The sequence below is a fragment of the Brachionichthys hirsutus genome, chromosome 2 (assembly GCF_040956055.1).
Source record: "Brachionichthys hirsutus isolate HB-005 chromosome 2, CSIRO-AGI_Bhir_v1, whole genome shotgun sequence".
NCBI lineage: Eukaryota > Metazoa > Chordata > Actinopteri > Lophiiformes > Brachionichthyidae > Brachionichthys > Brachionichthys hirsutus.
The window spans coordinates 13363107-13380759 of NC_090898.1; the positions used below are offsets into that span (position 1 = coordinate 13363107).

At 44.2% G+C, this 17653-nt stretch overlaps 2 protein-coding genes across 3 annotated transcripts; one reads left to right on the forward strand and one right to left on the reverse strand.

Annotated features, from left to right (window-relative positions):
- Positions 1–429: 429 nt before the first annotated feature.
- On the forward strand, positions 430–2341 carry spryd4 (SPRY domain containing 4). The gene is made up of 2 exons (XM_068753312.1): positions 430–554; positions 1408–2341. Exons 1-2 carry the CDS (start codon positions 431–433, stop codon positions 1947–1949), a joined length of 666 nt encoding a protein of 221 aa, XP_068609413.1. The 5' UTR covers position 430; the 3' UTR covers positions 1950–2341.
- Positions 2335–14281, reverse strand: gls2a (glutaminase 2a (liver, mitochondrial)). Of its 2 annotated transcripts, none has more exons than XM_068753292.1 (18): positions 13958–14281; positions 12830–12917; positions 11006–11127; positions 9355–9484; positions 9199–9278; positions 8926–9089; positions 8469–8527; positions 7198–7230; positions 7055–7113; positions 6909–6975; positions 6774–6824; positions 5744–5920; positions 4740–4871; positions 4576–4668; positions 4367–4428; positions 3605–3681; positions 3448–3511; positions 2335–3334 (listed from the first exon to the last, which is right to left on the reverse strand). In XM_068753292.1, exons 1-18 carry the CDS (start codon positions 14167–14169, stop codon positions 3178–3180), a joined length of 1827 nt encoding a protein of 608 aa, XP_068609393.1. In that variant the 5' UTR covers positions 14170–14281; the 3' UTR covers positions 2335–3177. The 2 variants fall into 2 exon arrangements, with proteins under 2 accessions (XP_068609393.1, XP_068609401.1); XM_068753300.1 differs by having other exon boundaries at positions 12830–12920; positions 13958–13992.
- Positions 14282–17653: the final 3372 nt, after the last annotated feature.

A 17653-nucleotide genomic window follows, 5' to 3' on the forward strand; every position in this document is an offset into this window, starting at 1 on the left:
TTGCGGTATTGTTTCCGTTGAAAGTCCTTAGTACATAAATCATTGACATTTAATAATACCAATAAAACTAATATTAAATTACTAACTTGATGCAAAATAACAATAAAATAAAAATAAATTACACCACAGAAGCAAATTTACAATAAATTAAAAAGACACATAATATTTTGTTTGATTAATTGAACAATTAATCATAAAAAGACTAGACTTTAAATTCAATTCTGAATGATTGAAGGCTAACACGATTTAGCATAGTTAAAGTAATTTCAGGTTATTTACAGGGTGGTGCGTTTTGTTTTGATTTTTGCTCTGGCGCGTCTGTACGTTCCTCTCCAGGCCTGCAGGGGGCAGCAGAGCGCGCGCTCCCACATGTCGCCGAGACAGAAGAAAATAAAACAATGTGCAGCAGGCAGCAGCAGCAGAGGTAAACATGGCGACACCCGTAAGCGCCCGCCTGTGTCGCCTGGCAGGACGGACTATCGCCGCTCTGTCAGTCAAACCGAGGCCTGCCGTCGGTCTGAGGAGATGCTTCACGTCCACCTCGACGGGGAACAGTGAGTGAAAGTTCCCGTTAAAGTTCATTTGTCGGCAGCTCAGAGGTCAGTGCGCTCCGCACAGAGCTTGACCGCTAATGGCTTATTATTTTACAAACTTCAGGAACAACAAACCGCCGCTGCGGTTATGAAGTAATAGTTAAATAACTATTTATGGCATAATGCGTCAAAGATTAAAAGCTGGGGAAGTCGAGTTTCCTCGAAGGAACGAACTTGTTTTTGATAACGGACTTTAGTTGTTGTTGTGGAGCGACATGGCGCATGCGCATTGGTTAACTTGCTAAACGCAACTTAGCGTTAGCTGAGGCCAAATTTGACAAAATGTTATTTGAAGTTGTTTTGTCTTTCAAAGTAAGATATTTGGAGACATATCCAACGAATAAAAGTAAGAAGTATCGCATCCCCGTCTCCAGAAACATGACTGGGACCAGACTATGAAGGGTCACCAATCCAAAAGAGTGCTTCAGAAATGTACCCAGAAGAACAACAACAGACTCTGCCCTTTGTAACAATCCTTAATAATGTTTTGACATATCCGCATGCTGCACTTCAGAAACGGGTTTCGTCCTGCTACCAGTTCTATCACTGCAAAAAAAAAAAGGATAAATGCGGAGGATTGTGGCAGGAATTGGATTCGGCGTAAAACTTAGCCAGAATTGAAAATGCAATCAACCTTGAATATGAAAGTCATACCGGATCGGCCGAGGCTGGGTGAACAACAACAACCTGGTGTTGGCGAAGGACAGGGCGAAGTGGAGAAGGTTGATTTGTCGACGGGTATTAGAACAGACTCCATTGAGGCTTCCATTAAACTAAAAGTCATGCTAAAACACTTTTTTCTTTTTCTCCGCAGATCTTCACTTCCGGCTCGATGAGCAAACGGCTCACAGCAGCCTGGACCTTTTCAAAAAAAACACCGGCGTCATCTACCGTACGATGGGTCTGGACCTCAGCCACGCACAAGACAACCCCGCACGCTTCCGAGATTGGGCCGTCGTGTTTGGCGACGAGAAGATCAGCAGCGGACGACACTACTGGGAGGTCACAATCAAAAGGTCACAAGAGTTCCGCCTGGGTGTGGCCGAGGCACTCATGTCCCGAGAGGACTGCATCGGAACCAACAGCTCCTCCTGGGTGTTCGGATTCGCTCAGCGCAAGTGGTTTGCGATGACCAACAAGAAGATCGTTCCTGTGAAGTTGGTGGGCAAACCGGAGCGTATAGGCATCCTAATTGACTACGAAGCAGGAATTCTGGGACTGGTGGATGCAGAAAAACGTGCCATCATTCACACCTTTAGGGTCCAGTTCAAGGATGCCCTATGCCCTGCATTTGGGCTTTGGGATGGGGAGCTGCTCACACACTCTGGTCTGGAGGAGCCGGAGGGCCTGAAGTGAAGCAGTTTCAAATGCGATGAGGATGAAAGTGATGGCCTTGAAAGCCTGTGGGCTTGCGTTGGGTGCCATGGCAACGATTAATACAAGGAAAGAAAGCATTATATAATTTACAGCTCAGTTTCAGATAATGGCTTGTTTTCCATGGTTGGGTTGGTTCATAATTATGACTCAGAACAGAATGCATAATACGTGTGTCTGCAAGGAAGCTGTTTTTAATCGGACCTCAAGTGTTGCTGCTCAGATTCAGTCAAATCAAAGAATGTGCGGTTGTTTCGGGACGGAACATTTAGTGCCAACTAATTTTTCCACTGCTCTCCGGTATTACCGGTAACCTTTCTTCAGTGTCATGTTTGTACTGTGTATTGTTTAATAAAATAACTTCTGGAACTGTTTCACATTTGTTTTATTTACAGCATCACGGTTCATTTACAGGCTCAAGTTTAAAGAATCACTCTAAATGAAACCGTAAAATATTGATTTAAAATTATTAAAGTGTACGATATTCAATTTATTGAAACCTTTCCAAGACAGTTGGGATGTTTGTAAGATCTAGATAGGTCAGAATGCGAAATACGTTCAAATATGCAACTGATGCAAGACGTTTGATGTTCATACGAATAGGAGGAAGACTCCTGTGATCTCTGTAGTGGATAAAAATAAAAAAAGTTCACACTAATGAAGCAGGAGTAATTCCTACAGAAACATCAACGACTGAGTAAACTGGCTTCAACTGCGATGGAAAACCTTCCAGTGATTTCTTCTAGAATAATCAATGAAGCATCTGAGAATATTTATGCTGTTATTATCCTGGGGGGCAAAAAAAAATAATATCAATGTAGCAAAATATATCTCAGTATTTCAAAAATAAATAACCATAATATATTAGATATTTACATCTCAGGGGGATTTTCCATCAGGACAAAAACACTGCATTAATATTGCAACAAGCCAAACTGTGGCTTAAATTAAGGACATTTTTCACAGCACAAACAATCGCCTGTCTGATTCCTAATACTGTTCGACAGCTCCTCTCTACAGAACTGCATTGGGAAAAAAATTACTTAAAACTGCATTATATAGCGTTTTCACAACAGGTACGCCGAACATTATTACATCCACCGGCATAATTAAAATGAGTTCAATTATTAATTTCTCTCAATTATCCTTTCAGTCCTCTTAAATTCAAAATAAAATGCGTTCACTTGCATAAAACCGCTTCCTTGTGGTTTTAAACGATGCTTGTCACCGTATCCATCCTGGTCTTGGGCTCCTCCGGGTCACATGACGAGTCGTTGTTGGGGTACATAGTCTGGTACTTTTGCAAGACTGAAACGACGACGTCACGGCCAAACTGCATGGCATCATCTATCGGCATGTTCCCCCATCTGTTAGCACAATGCAATGTGATAGTTGTGATCGGTAATATGGAGATTGGAAAACGTTTCTGCCATACTGAACCCCCCCCCCATATCAATTATTTTATATTCAATACTCCCACCTGTCTTTCATGTAGGGATTCACTTTACATATTTCAGTCAGGAACGTAACCACTTCCACATGACCTGGAAGAGAGAATCTAAATGGAACTTATTCTTCCTTTACCGTGGAAAAATGTAGATTATTCAGGAATGGATGCGCTAATAATAAAGCGTCACCTTCCGAAGCAGCAACGTGGAGAGCTGTGCGAGAATCATAGTCCGTCAGCTCCATGCTCACGGATGAAAGGGCATACCTGGAGGGAGGGGGGGGGCAGGAGAGGTGAGAACACACATGGAAAGACATAATCAAATAATGGCAGGCTGCGTTGATTGATCGCTTATTTTATTATTATAAAAGCGGATGTGTTTTGAAAAGGAGTACATGAAGGAATACTTGAACGTGATGAGGAATACGCTTGTTCACTTTCTTGATGAGGTTTTGATGAGGTAATGCGATGCATTCTCATGGCGGCTTGGCTTAGCAGGGAATCAGTTAACATTGCTCGGCGCAAAGGGAACAAAATGTACCAGCGCTTCTAAAACCCAATAAGAAATCTTCAATTCCTTCACTCTTAATGGGACACTCTTAACTATGACCAGATTTATTTCACATCCTTTCATTGATTGCACTGCATCTCCTAGTGAGGACACATTCTGCACAATTTTCAGGAATTTAATTCTTTAAAACTGAGCCCAGAAACCATTTCCTTCCGCCGTCAGTATTCACTTTAAACTAATCTGCCCACTGGATATTTAAACTGATATGAAAGTTTTATTGATTTCCTAATCGGATTCAGCGAGAAGCCAAACAGCAAATAATTAAAAAGCAGATTGATGTCAAACTGTGCTTTCAGGAATGCGTTGCCTATCTGTTCTGTACTCACCTGGTGCCTAATCTCTTCATGATGAGGCTTTTAAATACCTTCCATGTTTACCTACCTCCTCAGAGCAGTGACATCACCATTGTGCGCTGCAAACATCAGATTCACCACTGACTTGTTCTAATGGATTAAAAAGGCAAACACCAGCACAGTTTCTAAAAGCTGACTGTAAAAAAACGTCTGCATTTTTTATTTTTTATACCCCAAACGGCAAAGTAGCCTCTTACTAGCCCGTCTTAGGTCTCACAGCATTTGTGCTGAACTTACTTGATCGTCGTCAGATTTTCGTCTGGGGTCATGTTTCCTCATGAAGTGCCTCAGGTTGTCGTAATTGTGGAAGTTGAAGTGAGACACCAGCTCCTAGAGAATTAAAAGTATTTGAAGCATGCAGGTAAGAGGAAATGTAGATGAAATGAATGGAAAGTCATTACCTGACAGAAGTGAATGCCACGAACACTGTTTCCAAGCCGGTCTAAAGGTGGGGACCAACACATCATCCCCATGACATTTGGGACCACCAGCAGTACAGCGCCTGAAACACCAGATTTTGCAGGCAAGCCCACCTAAACAAGAACAAATTTAGAGATAGATTTTATTTTTAAATGTGCAAGTGATAGAAACCTGAAGAGAGCATTTCAAGAGAAGTTACCCAACTACTACTAGAGTACTTCCTGTTTGTCCCATCAGGGGTCGCCACAGCAAATCAACCTTCTCCACTTCACCCTGTCCTTTGCATCGTCCTCCCAACACCAGCCACTCTCATGTCTTCCCTCACTACGTCCATGTATCGTCTCCTGGGTCAACCTCTAGCCCTGTTCCCTGGCAGTTCCATCCTCAGCATCCTTCTACCGATATAGTCCCTGTCTCTCCTCTGGACATGTCCAAACCATCAAAGTCTGGTCTCTCTGACCTTGTCTCCAAAACGTCTGACCTTCACTGTCCCTCTTATTGTCTCATTTCTAATCCTGTCCAACCTGGTCACTCCCAAGGAGAACCTCAGCATCTTCATCTTCACCACTTCTAGCTCCGCCTCCTGTGTTTTCCTCAGAGCCACCGTCTCTAAGCCGTCCATCATGGCTGTCCTCACCACTGTCTTGTAGACATTTCCCTTCATCGTCTCTGGCTCTCTATCACAGAGCACACCGGATACTTCCCTCCGCCCGTTCCAGCCTGCCTCACGATTCTTCTCTTCCCTTCCACATTCTCCATCGCTCTGCACTGTTGACCCGAGGTACCTGAAGTCCTCGGCCTTCTTTACGTCTATTCCTCGTAACCTCACTGTTCCCCCTGGGATCTTCTCATTTACACACATACTCTGTTTTACTCCTGCTCACCTTCATCCCTCTCTTTCCTAGAGCAGACCTCCACTTCTCTAAATTCTCCTCGACCTGCTCCCCGCTCTCACTTCAGATCACAATGTCATCAAGTGACTTACATGGAATGCAAACTGTCCAGAGAAGTCGTACATGCCGCAGGAATGCATGAGACTCAGGGTGTTGCGAATGGCTTCGGCGCTCAGAACACGGTCACCTGTGATGGGACAGATACCCCCGTTGGCCAGCGTGGCAGCCATGACACTTCCTGACTCGCAGGTCACCTCAATGGAGCACAACTGAAATGAACAAAATCAATATGCATGTGAAAAAAAGAAGATGAGGATTATAGGATCACCTCCACCCATGTAGGAGGCTGGGAATTGAACCAACAACCTTTTCAGTTGCTTCTTTAACCGAGGGGCCAAACTGTCCACCACACTGAAGATATAGTTTAATGGAAATATGCAATTAAAAACATATCATGTTTTGCAAATGGCTTGAAACAGAAACAGCTAGTCTGCAACGAAATCAGCCAACCAGCGCCTTTGAAGTTCACAAGGTAAGCAATTCATACTTTGTTTGTTTTTATCTACACAAGTGTCACAATAAATTATGATTTTTACAAATGCATTGCTGAGCCAATACAGAGACGGCGTCCTTCCAACGGCGCTGAGAACACGCTGAGCACTGTTCAATGAGACGGTCTGAAACACCATGCCCGTTGCCAAGCCAACAGTGACAGCTGGGGCTAATTAGTCAATTAGCAGTGGTCGTTAAAAATGTTGTATTTAAAGCTGCGCTTCGCCGTTGGAACAGCAGTTACAGAACTGTTTGTTGGGTTGTTGCAAGTAAAAGTGACAGAACTTGAGCTCGAAATGTTTATTAAATCTTAATTGAACTTTAATTCTCTTTCTGTGTCCTTTTATTTAAAGAAATCAGAATGCTTCACCGGCACTGTCCAGCGACTAAAGCCTGTTTATTACGCCAGTGGTTGCTGGCTTGGAGGGAAAACAAATCGAAGCATCAGCAGCGGGCGTGAATGTAGAAGTCGCTGTTATTGATGCAGCCTTCAGAAATCTTTCAGAAAGTTAATAAACTTAATCATCAATCAAACTTTTACTTGAAACTTTCATCCACCGCAAAGCTTACCTGAAAGTAGAAGTCCAGGGCAGCCATCATATCTGCGTTATGAGGGAAACACTGCAAGGATGAAGATCAGAGTCGGTTCAAACTGGGAATATTCAGTTTGTCTGTAATTAAACACCTGCCAACCGAAGAACTCACCTTTTTCTCTTTCAGATAATAACCAATTGCATAATTCCTATCGCCAGTTTCCCTTTCCGACTGGAAACTGAAAGAACACGGCACGTTCAGGTTGTATTTCACCTGATAGCGGTCAATAAGCTTGTCTTTCCTGAAGGATTACTCACGTTGCATTACTGAAGCTTACATACTGAGTGCCACACATCCGCTTCAAGACCTCCATCACCTGCAGTAACATAATGATCACACGTAAGAGAGGTGGAATAAACAAGTGGAGTAAATGAGCGTAAAGTAAAAAGTGTTTACTCACGTAGTCAAACCGCTCTGCCTTATTTGAATCAGGCTGTCAACAGAGAGACAAACAGTCAGATATTCCCCATAGATGGCAGTGTTTCAGTTCTGAAGAATAGTTTTGGGTCTAATCTTGGGTGGGTGCTGAAGTTTGACGCATCTGATGTCTCTCGTGTGTGCAGCGTCCTGAGGGTTGTTTACGGCTGTGAACCAGCAAGAGATCATTGCCGAGTTGTAAAGTTACCAAAGAGAGATCGGAGTCACATTCATAATTTAATGGCTCTGCCTCCGCGTATGAAAGGTTAAAGATGAAATCAAATACTACAGTGGGCTGAAGGCATGGCTGAGATGACCAATAAGATTTTATGTCTTTCTCGGGATTTGCGCTGCTAATTCTTCAACCGGTGGCGTTTAAAAACGCAGGTACGACTCTTCCCACTGAGGCGTGAATATTTTAGAACATCAGAACTTTTATCAACTTTGTATTAAGCAATATTTCTCCCTTCCAAAAAAGGTGGCCGACACGCCTTCTGTTCCGGAGGCCGTGATTGGCCGGAGGCACACACACACACTGCCCCTCCCCTATGAACCTGACCCAAATGTGATAAGAAGTCCAGAGTAGCTGAGCAGTCAGCTGGTCAACATATAAACACACAACTATACACACAACCTTATATGGCTAGACTCCACCCCCTCAGGCCTCCAACAAGGCCAAAGCCCACAGATATGATTGGCTGCCTGTGTTGAATATAGTCCGGCCACAAAGTGGCCGGCCAACAGGAGAGGTGAAAGAAAAGATAAGTGATCTCTGACGTCACGCTTCAGGAGAGATCGTTTACCGATCTCAGGACAAGTTTGCGATCAATGCACAAATAATACATCACTATTCAATTAAGCTTGACATAAACAGTAGAAACACGTCATGCAGGGAACTCATTCCCATAAAAGGGCTTCAATTAGCATGTGTACTGATGAGGGGATGCGGGATAGCATGCTAGGATATTTCAGCTTCATCCAAAAAAGGGTTTAGGCAAAAACGTAATGCACAATTTTGCTGGTGGAATATACAACCATGCATATCCTGTTTAGTTTCTTGTTTTTCATCAGTGCATAATAACAATTGTAATACAGTAATAATTGAAAGGAGTTCAAGTTGACAAGTAATAAATACTTTTTTTGGGGGGGGGTATAAATATACCTGCCAGATGTAAAAAAGAAAAATATGGTATGGTTTTTGTGAGAATAAATTACAAACATTTACATTCAGCATCGGCCCATTCTAGATTTTACCTTAATTAAGGAACTGACGACGATGGCGCCGGCATTAACCATTGGGTTGTGTGGCTTATCTGCACAAGAAACAACAGCATGTTATCGCTCATTTGCCCCGAACCACAAAACCAATAAACAGCTTAGATCACAGGGGGATGGTTTCATCAGGGTGACCCAGAGTAGCATCAGCTAATAACCTGAACACACACACACACGCACACACACACACACACACACACACACGGTCCTGTTTGCTTCAGAGGAGAGCACCTAATGGCAAATGGCTAAAATGTGCAATTTGGCTGGAAACCCATTTGGACAAATGCATTTCTCGACTACGCCTCTCTGATATTACCAATCAAAGAGATTCCAGTCACATACATGGAGAGGGGGGGGGGGGGGACTAATGTACTTTTACTTGGAACAAAACTACTTATCAGGTGGATTAATCACATGCACACGCCTCTACACTTACCATCATCATTGAGCGACAGCTTGTTGAACTTGAATCCGCTGGGCTCTTTGCCCACAAACTGGTGAGTGCGCTCGCTGCCGAGGTCGTGCAGCACTATCGCGTACTCCAGAGGCTTCACGCACGACTGCAGACAGAAGGGAACTTTGGTGTCGCCCACAGAGTGTCTGAACGGCAATGAAAAGGCGTGGAGATGAAGCAGAAACGGAGGGGTGTTAGTGCGGTACTAAACGGCGGCGGTCTTCAGAATGGAAACGTGAATCAGAGTCGCTGTACCTCTGTCCATCGATCGTGCACAGAGACACGCCCCACAGATCGGGGCTGAACCTCGCCAGCTGGGGAATGTAATCTGCTACCTGCATGAAGGCATGCGAGTGTTACAGGTGGAGAAACGAGGAGATGCTTTGTGCTAGTTTGGGGGATTTTGCTTACCTGTCCCGCCTCCTGCTGCTGTGCGCTGTCGTACATCTTATCGATCTGCTGGGTGAACTCAGCAAAGTTTGGGATGATGAACTTTTTCTTGAAGGCCTTAGTTAGCAGCATGATGTTGTTGCCGACACACCTGCAAGGCAACATGAATGAACTGGTGCCGTGGAGAACTTTAGATGCAGATGCAGCTAGTAGTAAATGCAGAATTTGACACAATCACCTCTGCAACAGCTTATTTCTAAGCTGCTTAAATTGTCAGTTGAATTTAAATGATAAAATCACTGTAAAGCACTGGACCATGCTGGAAACAGTTTTCTTTGGAGTCGTCAGAGCACAGATTACTTCAAAAATGTATACCTGGGTTATAATGAAAAGTACAATTCTCCCAAAAAATAAAAAGTCGTAAAAGAATTGGATAATAAAGAATAGCGTGGGTTTTGATGTTGTAAAGACATCATGGAAATTACATTTAATTGCACTGAGGTGAATGTTTTGCTCTCAAACTTCTATAAGTAAAAAAAATATCCACACCTTTTAGTTGGCTATTTTTACCACTGGATATAAGTAGCTTCTTGTTTGTGTGAACAAATTAAATTGCAGTTCCTGAATAACCACAGTTCATAATATTAAATGAAATCGGTAAAGAGTTAGCTTTAACTTCAGCAGTAATCTTTATTCATTATAATTCCTAATCTCTTTGCTCGATTTTAATTTTTCTTTAATGATAATGGATTGAAAGTTACCTCGTTTAGGCCCAAAAGAAAAAGGCACGACTAAAATAAATGAACACACCTCTCTGTGCACTCTTTCAGCAGATCACAGCAGTTATTGTAGTTTTTTTTTTTATCACGATTACTGGCTGGTAATGCTGCATGCTCTCCAGAACAGTATTTACATTCTGTCATGAGCTGAAACATTTGGCCTGCAGCCCTCACTAATCCATAGAAATGCTTGCACGAGGCTTTGTGCCACCGTGAGAGGAGAGCTCGCATTATTCATGAAGGGCATTTGTTTTAGGAGTAGGAGCTAGCTCTCTATTTCTAATAATGTATTTATAGTGAGCTCCTGAGTGTTCTCAGGGAACGGATAACCTGACAAATAAGAAACGGAGTAGAGAAATGCGACCATGGCAGGTTAGTTGAAACGGGTTACGCGACTTCCAACCGTTTCAAGCCGAAGGATGAAACTGATCGAAGTACAAACGATACTGGGTGAATTCCAGTCTGCATGGAGGACACAGTCTGGATCCCCACCAAAAATAATGACCTTTTATGCCCCAGAGACCGCCCCCCCCCTCTGGATTGTCTGCTGCTCTGGATGCCATGCGTGCATTTGAAAACTCGATTGGTAGCAGCTGTCAGCCAAAGACATGTCTGTCTCCGTCCGTCTCCTGGACTCAAATAGAGCTGACCCCCCCCCCCCCCCCCCCCACACAGAACTTCTCATATTACTCCTGCAATGCCGGTGACTTTTTAGCCGAACACAACCTCACAAGTGTTCATCCTTTTTAGTTGGAAGGGGTGTGACCGTCTGTAGATTCATTGATATGTTTCACACACTAATAAGAATGTGCACAGTCCAAAATGAAAGTGCTACAGCTATGCAGGGGAATAATAAAGCCTTTGCTTAAACTAGGACTGTCGGCTTTTCTCACTTTTTGAAGAGCACCTTGTCCATCACGACCGGCCCGGTAGATTCGTGCGTGGCCTGTCGTATCTGACTGACACAGTCACGCAGTCGGGGGTCGGACGTCAGCAAACCGGTTTTCCTCAAAGCCTGGAGAGGAAGGGAATTTAAGCGTGACATGAATAGCAGGCGTTATCAAACACTTAGCCAAGTACAGCACCTTATGTTCAACATCAATGATTAGGATAGAATGTATAGATAGCGTACTGTGTAGCTAAATACGCCGGCCACGTGCAACAGAGAAGGAAGTACAAGATCGGATCGCCGGAATCCTTCGAGTGTTTTATTTAAGGGACGTTACTGAACCGAGGACTGCAATTAAAAGCTGATCCGGATCTGGATCCAGATTCTCGATTTTTTTAAAGGATTCTTTAACATTGCGAGATAGGGCACTTTGAGGCAAGGGTCTGCAATCTCTGATTGATCAGCTTGTTAACATTGCAGTCAATGGAGCTTCGAAATTTCTTCCTTCAAGAATCATCAAGAATGTTTATTGTCATTCAAACACTCATGAAAGAACGAAAAACAGCATTGTTGACCGATGTTTATGGATTTGACACCATCGTGTAGGGTGGGGTGGGTTGGGGTGGGGGGCCTTATTGTTTTTGTGGTGATTTAGTGAGCTTTTTTTAAATCTTAGCTGGGGAGGTTAAAAAAAATCACACATACACACATTTGGACTGTTGGTCAGACAGACGAGACAATATTTTACGTTTTATAGTCTAAATAACTCGTAAATTTCTATATTTTATTATACATTGTTACGTTTGATATATATTTGTCCTACGCTTTGCAGTTATTTACACAGAAGCTCAATGACTAACACTTTCCCCGTGTCATCTAGACAAACACATCCAGCCATCCGTGGCACGACGCTGTTGACACACTTCTCTTCTTGTGAACCTGGGCTCTTTTTTTAAAAAATCCCAGAGTTGCCATGGACACCAAGGTCACCAGATGTCCACCACTGACTTTCTTTACTTACACGTCTTTCTAAATGGTGGCGGCCTGCGAAGCTGTGCGCAATGTTTTGCAGTAGCTTGTGACTTATCATAGCGAGCAAACCCCAGCCATCTTCCTCATAAGGATATTAGGGAGATGGCTGGAGCCTTCCTTTTCCTCGACTGGCCGTGAGGTCGGAGCTCCACTTTGTCGCTCCCAGATGGAAGCTGGAATTTGAGCCACACTGGCAGGACCTGAAAGATCTTTGCTTCCAAGCTGGAATGTTCCTAGGTGTTGGATAGGGGTATGTGACGATGTGTTTTCCAGAGCGCATCGTTTCCGAGGCGACGGCGATCATCTCTTAATGCCTATGTGAAGACTATTCCAGAATAAGCAGCAAAACTAATGGGATTCCCTGTAAGTTTATGGTAAAAGTCAGTCCTTCCCAGCAGGCCCTACCCTTCCAGGGATCGGTGAAATATTTGATCTTTGAAGCAGCAACTCGGGTAATCTTTCTGCCAGGATCCCCCCCCCCCCCATGTTGTAACGGTCGACGAAGGGTCCGACTAGGTATTTGTTTTAGAGTTGACATCAATCTTTTGACTCCAGCCTGGAAGAAGCCCAATCATGTGAATGATACTGGTCCTTCTAAATATAAGCTTGAGTTGGATTACAGGTGCAGAATAGTTGTTTTCAGATCCCGACAGTGTAGGATACGCTCCCAGGCTGGTCGTGAGGGGGTTTCAACAACGCCGGATGCTCAAGGGGGGGGGGGGGGGGGACTGTCTTGGCTGTCATTGGTAGCAATCCATGTCCTGGCAGGAGAAATGTCAATGCGTTGTCGACTTACGGAGTAGAACTGTGGGAGGGGCATCGTGTCTTGCCCTTCAGTGATGGTGTAGAACAGCAGGTCCTCCATGCTGAGCATCAACCTGCTCCTGCTGCAATAAACACAGACAGCATGCAATGAAATCTGGGCTGCTTCCAAAGCATCAAGCAGATATATGTCGACAATACGGGCACGGCAGCCAAGCCACTGGCAGACATCCAGCCATCGACAGTATGTCGAGTCACTGGCACACTGTCTGAGTTGGGCGATGTAGAGTCAGCAGCAGCCGCCAGCGTCTCTGCAGGTTAAGTAACACATCATCCCGTTTAACCTTAATTATTATTGAGATGTAGATGACAATTTGTGTGTTTGTGGGAAGCATTTCTGTTCTCGCTGGATGCCGTTTCGGATCCTATCGTTGGCCTGCGCGGTTGCCGGGCAACGTATGCCTAGAAATATTAGACAGGTATTGACTAGAACTTGTTTTTAAGCTTTAGTTTGTGTTTTAATAGCATTAAAAAGGGGTCTCTGATGATTGGCTCGGATCGGCCTCCTTGTTCACGACCTCGGCATGATCACAGCAAATTTTCTCCACAAATTTCAGATTAGTTGGATAAAAGTGCTTTAGCTCTTTCTAAAACACTTTTATTGCTCACAAAAAATAGGCCAAGCGTAACCAAACCTTGTATGTTGAGTTTTATCATAAAATCTAAACTACACAATTTTTTATTTGACTTTTTTTTAATAGAGAAAAGCGTTTTCTTGAACTTGGTGTCACATTTTTAAATCTATACTGGAATATAATAATAATAATAAAAAAATCTCACCTAAAATTCAAGTCACTCTAAATTAAATGATCACGTGACCAAATTAACTAATCCCCAATCTGATCATTATTGAACGAACATGATATACTGGTAGGAAAAATTAGAGCTATTGCTGTAATGCTAATTATAGGCAAGAAATTTACTGCACAAGCAAGCAACAAGTTACACCATTCATGTTCTGGTAAATTGTTTAGACCCAGTTGGTGACAAGGTGAACAACCAAACAATTGCTGCAGCTCTTTTGGGACTATTGGACAAATAATAAAAGAATATTTCAAGTCACTTCATGATCACTTAGTCCAGATTGTAGCATTTCACTCACTTTGAGCGTCCTTGGTCCACATCAGGGCCCTTCTGCTGGTGCCAGGCTCTGTGGGAATGGAGTGATGCTGCGGCCCGGTAGTTCAGAGCCACAGGTTGCTGCGTCCTGGACAGAACCACGTTGTCGGTTCCAACTCTGGGGGAAATCCCTGCATTTTTAAACAACTGCAACATTCCCAGGTTCGCCGTCCTCAGACTTTTCAGGGAATGCATTGCGATGAGGAGAGCTTTGATATTTCAGATGAGGCTATTCCCCCCCCCAGCAGCAGCTGATCAGGACAGGTACGCGCGTCCGCTTGGTGCTCGGGGCTTTAGGAGCAGCAGCTGTCTCACATCATGCTGGATCAGAGCGCCCCCCCGGGGGGGGGGGCGGGGCCGTGACGCTGACGACACGTCGGTTCAGACGGTGGGGTCAACAACCAGCAGCTGCCCCCCCCCCGCTGGGTCACTATAGTCCGTTACTGATAGGAAAAGAGGTCGAAACTCACTTTAAACTCGGGGCAACCTATAAGTTGGAACATTTTAGGAAATGATCAGCAATGAATATCATCAATAACCTAAAAGCAAAGATAAGATATTTAAAATTCAAACTGAACTGAGATTCCTTATACAGTAATTCCATATTCAGAAACATTGTTGTTAAACTGTTGGGCTATTTGTCCACCGAGAGTTGATTTATCGTTGGCTACCAATGAACCTCTTCACCTGATGTGGAATGATCAGGTAAAGAGTGATGTGACGTGTTGGCTCAAAGTAAAATCAGAATATGAACATTTACCCCCCAAAAAATGTAAATTGATGAGGTTCAATGCATTTGGATTTGTTAAATTATCACATTCGCTGCGTATGAATATTATACAAAACCTCACATCAAAGATTGAGGCGAGTCTCAGGTGTTATATCATGAAAGGAACGTCCTCGTTCATTCACGCAGTGGACCGAGTTTTAACGCTTGTGAAATGGGATTGTGTAACGATATTATTGCACGCGGGCGCTTTGTGGAACCGTTGCCATCTGTAAACACGGTTTATTTGCAAATGATTGCGCTGACATTTTTACATTTACATTCTGAGCTAGCATCTATAACCAAAATGCAAAACAAAAACCATTTTAAAATTAATAAATTAATTAATTCAATGCTTATTTAATGTTTTTGACGTTTTGTTTCCATGGAGACATTATTTTAAGGTGACCGAGTTGATCATCAAGTCAATGAAAGTCAATGATCAAGTCCCTGTTGCGGATCATTCTGTTGATGGTGGCGCAGGTGGTCGAGAGGGTCGTCCTATGATCGAGAGGTTGCCGGTTCGGTCCCCGGCTCGTGTGTGCACTGTCTTTGTGTCCTTAGGCAAGACACTTTACCCTGGGCGCATGCGTACGCGGCGACCAGCAGCAGGCTACAGTTAGGAAGTGCTACTGCTGTAAACCAAAGGGACAAATTAATAAGAGAGAGAGAATTTAAACCAGGGGTCCCCAAACCCCGGACCTCTGGGTTGAATGATGGAAACAGATGGAGAGAATCTACTGCGAGGTGGCGACACCTCATGGTGAGTTTCCCCACAATGATCCACTTTCCATCTTACCTCTAGGTGGCGTACTCACCCCAGGACTGACCTCGGGTCAGACTCAGTCTGAGATCCTTCCTGTTCGTAGGGATTTTATTTAGGGGGTCCCAGTGCTGCAAAAACAGGATAGTGATTTCTTGAGTTTCAGGTCTGACTTCCTGTCTTTGATGTCTGTGTTCCTGAGATCCATGTCACACAATGGCCGACTCTGATGGGGCCCCTTTGCACGCCACGCGGGGAAATCAGCTGGAAATGTGAATCTTTTGCTCTTGATCTTACTTTTTTTTTAATTTGCTTTCATTTTTTCGGGCCTCCTTCCCGTCTTTATTCCAAACAGCTCTTGTGGAGAATCCTGGTAATGTCCCACCGGGCCCATGTTTGCTTTCACAGCATGCAGGCTAATCAGCCTATCTCCTTCATAACCATAAGTACTTGCAAGTACTTATGGTTTGATGACTTCCTATTATGTCTGTTACCAAACAGATGAGGCCTCATTCCGTTCTCCTCTGCATTCGTAGGTGTGTGATTTCTCCAAAGAGCTTCATGCTAACCTGCAGGCCTCCCCGCGCCACCGCTGCCGGTCGCAGCTTCTCTGTTTTCAGGCAAAAAATGTTTTCCATTCCTGGGCCTATGAATGCCACCTTTGTCCCTTCATCCTCCATCTTGTGTGAGAAAGCCTCCCCCCCCCCGCTGAACACACCAAGCCTGCACAAACTTACCCCCCCGCCACCTCACACAGAAAAAAGACCATCGCCTGGTCTAGTCTGGCCTGGTCTGGTGTTTGATTCAGGCTCAATGATCTGGAGGTCAGAATAAAGTCCTGACTTGGAGACCACTTTGGGTTTTGGACAAAATGAAAACGTGTAGAAGCTGTTGAAATTTGATAGGCATTTTATTTAGACTAATAGGGAGTAAGATTAGATTGTACTTTGGAATAATTAAGCAAATATAAAATACAAGAGTACATTTAATAAGAGAGCTAGCTAGATGTGGACTATCACTTATCCAAATTATTGAGTGCAGCTACTTTCATGCCAGATAATGTGCAGCCACCCCTCTGCTGCGTCATTCGCCCAAACCTAGACACCTCCTAGACCCCTGGAGCCTCTGTGCAGCCCCTCCATCGCCACCCTCCGTCCATAACTGCCATCCCTTCCCTTTTCCCTACCCTCAAACCAACACCCCTCCTCCTTCATCCTCTGAGCTTCCACACCCTTCCTCGCCCACCAACCCCCCCATCCTCACCATGCAGCTATCCCACTGCCATGCCATCTCGCAGCATTCCGCAGGCTGTGCACACAGAGGCCTATTGTGTGTGTGTCGGCAGACGGCAGAAGGCAGCGTACAGTCAGAGAACCAGGGGAGACGGATGTGTGAAGCTTAAATGGGCCGACTATTCCTGCTGTACGTCCCTCTAGATCTGCAGGCGGCGACAGATGAATGTCGCATGATTGAGCCACAGCTCTCAGCTGTGCTCTTGTTACGAGATTACAGCACTTGTAGGATGCCATTAATGGCGGCAGTGGTTCTGCACACTCGTCTTGGTTTCGTCATCTTCCATTTGTGTTATTTTCTCGGCTGAGGCTCAATCAGCTCTTCTTTGTAGTCTCTTTTCTTTCCTGTAAGTACTTGATGATTAGGTTTCTCCAGCGATATTTAGGGGTAGAGGTCATCGACATCTGTAATAGAAAATCCTCTTTGGCATTTCTCCTTCCAAAGGAACAGCAGCTTTTTCTTTTTCCCTGCATGACGCAGCAACAACAACTTGAACTCACAAAGGAAATTAGACCCAGTGTCTTAGCTGTTTGGATTGTATGTTTTTGCTCGCATCACAATTACTGGCTGTCCTAAAAAATTACCAACCTAAGATTGAAATGACTTCAACCAAAAAGATCCTACGAAACCAGAATCAGTTCACTAAAATGTGATTAACAGTCTTTGACCAATTTAAACGTCACTCCCTCGCGCCACGCGGCTCAGAGGTCTGGCAGACCGGAGCTGAAACGGCCTCGGATCTTTCTTTCCTGTATTTGGGATGAAGGGGGGGGGGGGCTCTCTGGAAGGTTGTGACCCTGAAATTACAGTCCCTCTCCTCATGACAAAGACCCCCTTTCACGCTCTCTCACCTGGGC

Excerpts from the sequence above, each read along its gene's own strand:
- spryd4 (XM_068753312.1), top strand. The coding sequence starts at position 431 with ATGGCGACACCCGTAAGCGCCCGCCTGTGTCGCCTGGCAGGACGGACT. Across the intron at positions 555-1,407 it reads GTCCACCTCGACGGGGAACA|ATCTTCACTTCCGGCTCGAT; the intron begins GTGAGTGAAAGT and ends TTTTCTCCGCAG.
- gls2a (XM_068753292.1), bottom strand. The coding sequence starts at position 14,169 with ATGCATTCCCTGAAAAGTCTGAGGACGGCGAACCTGGGAATGTTGCAG. Across the intron at positions 12,918-13,957 it reads GTGGACCAAGGACGCTCAAA|GAGCAGGTTGATGCTCAGCA; the intron begins GTGAGTGAAATG and ends TTATTGCAGCAG. Across the intron at positions 9,485-11,005 it reads GACAAGGTGCTCTTCAAAAA|GTGTGTCGGCAACAACATCA; the intron begins GTGAGAAAAGCC and ends GTTGCCTTGCAG.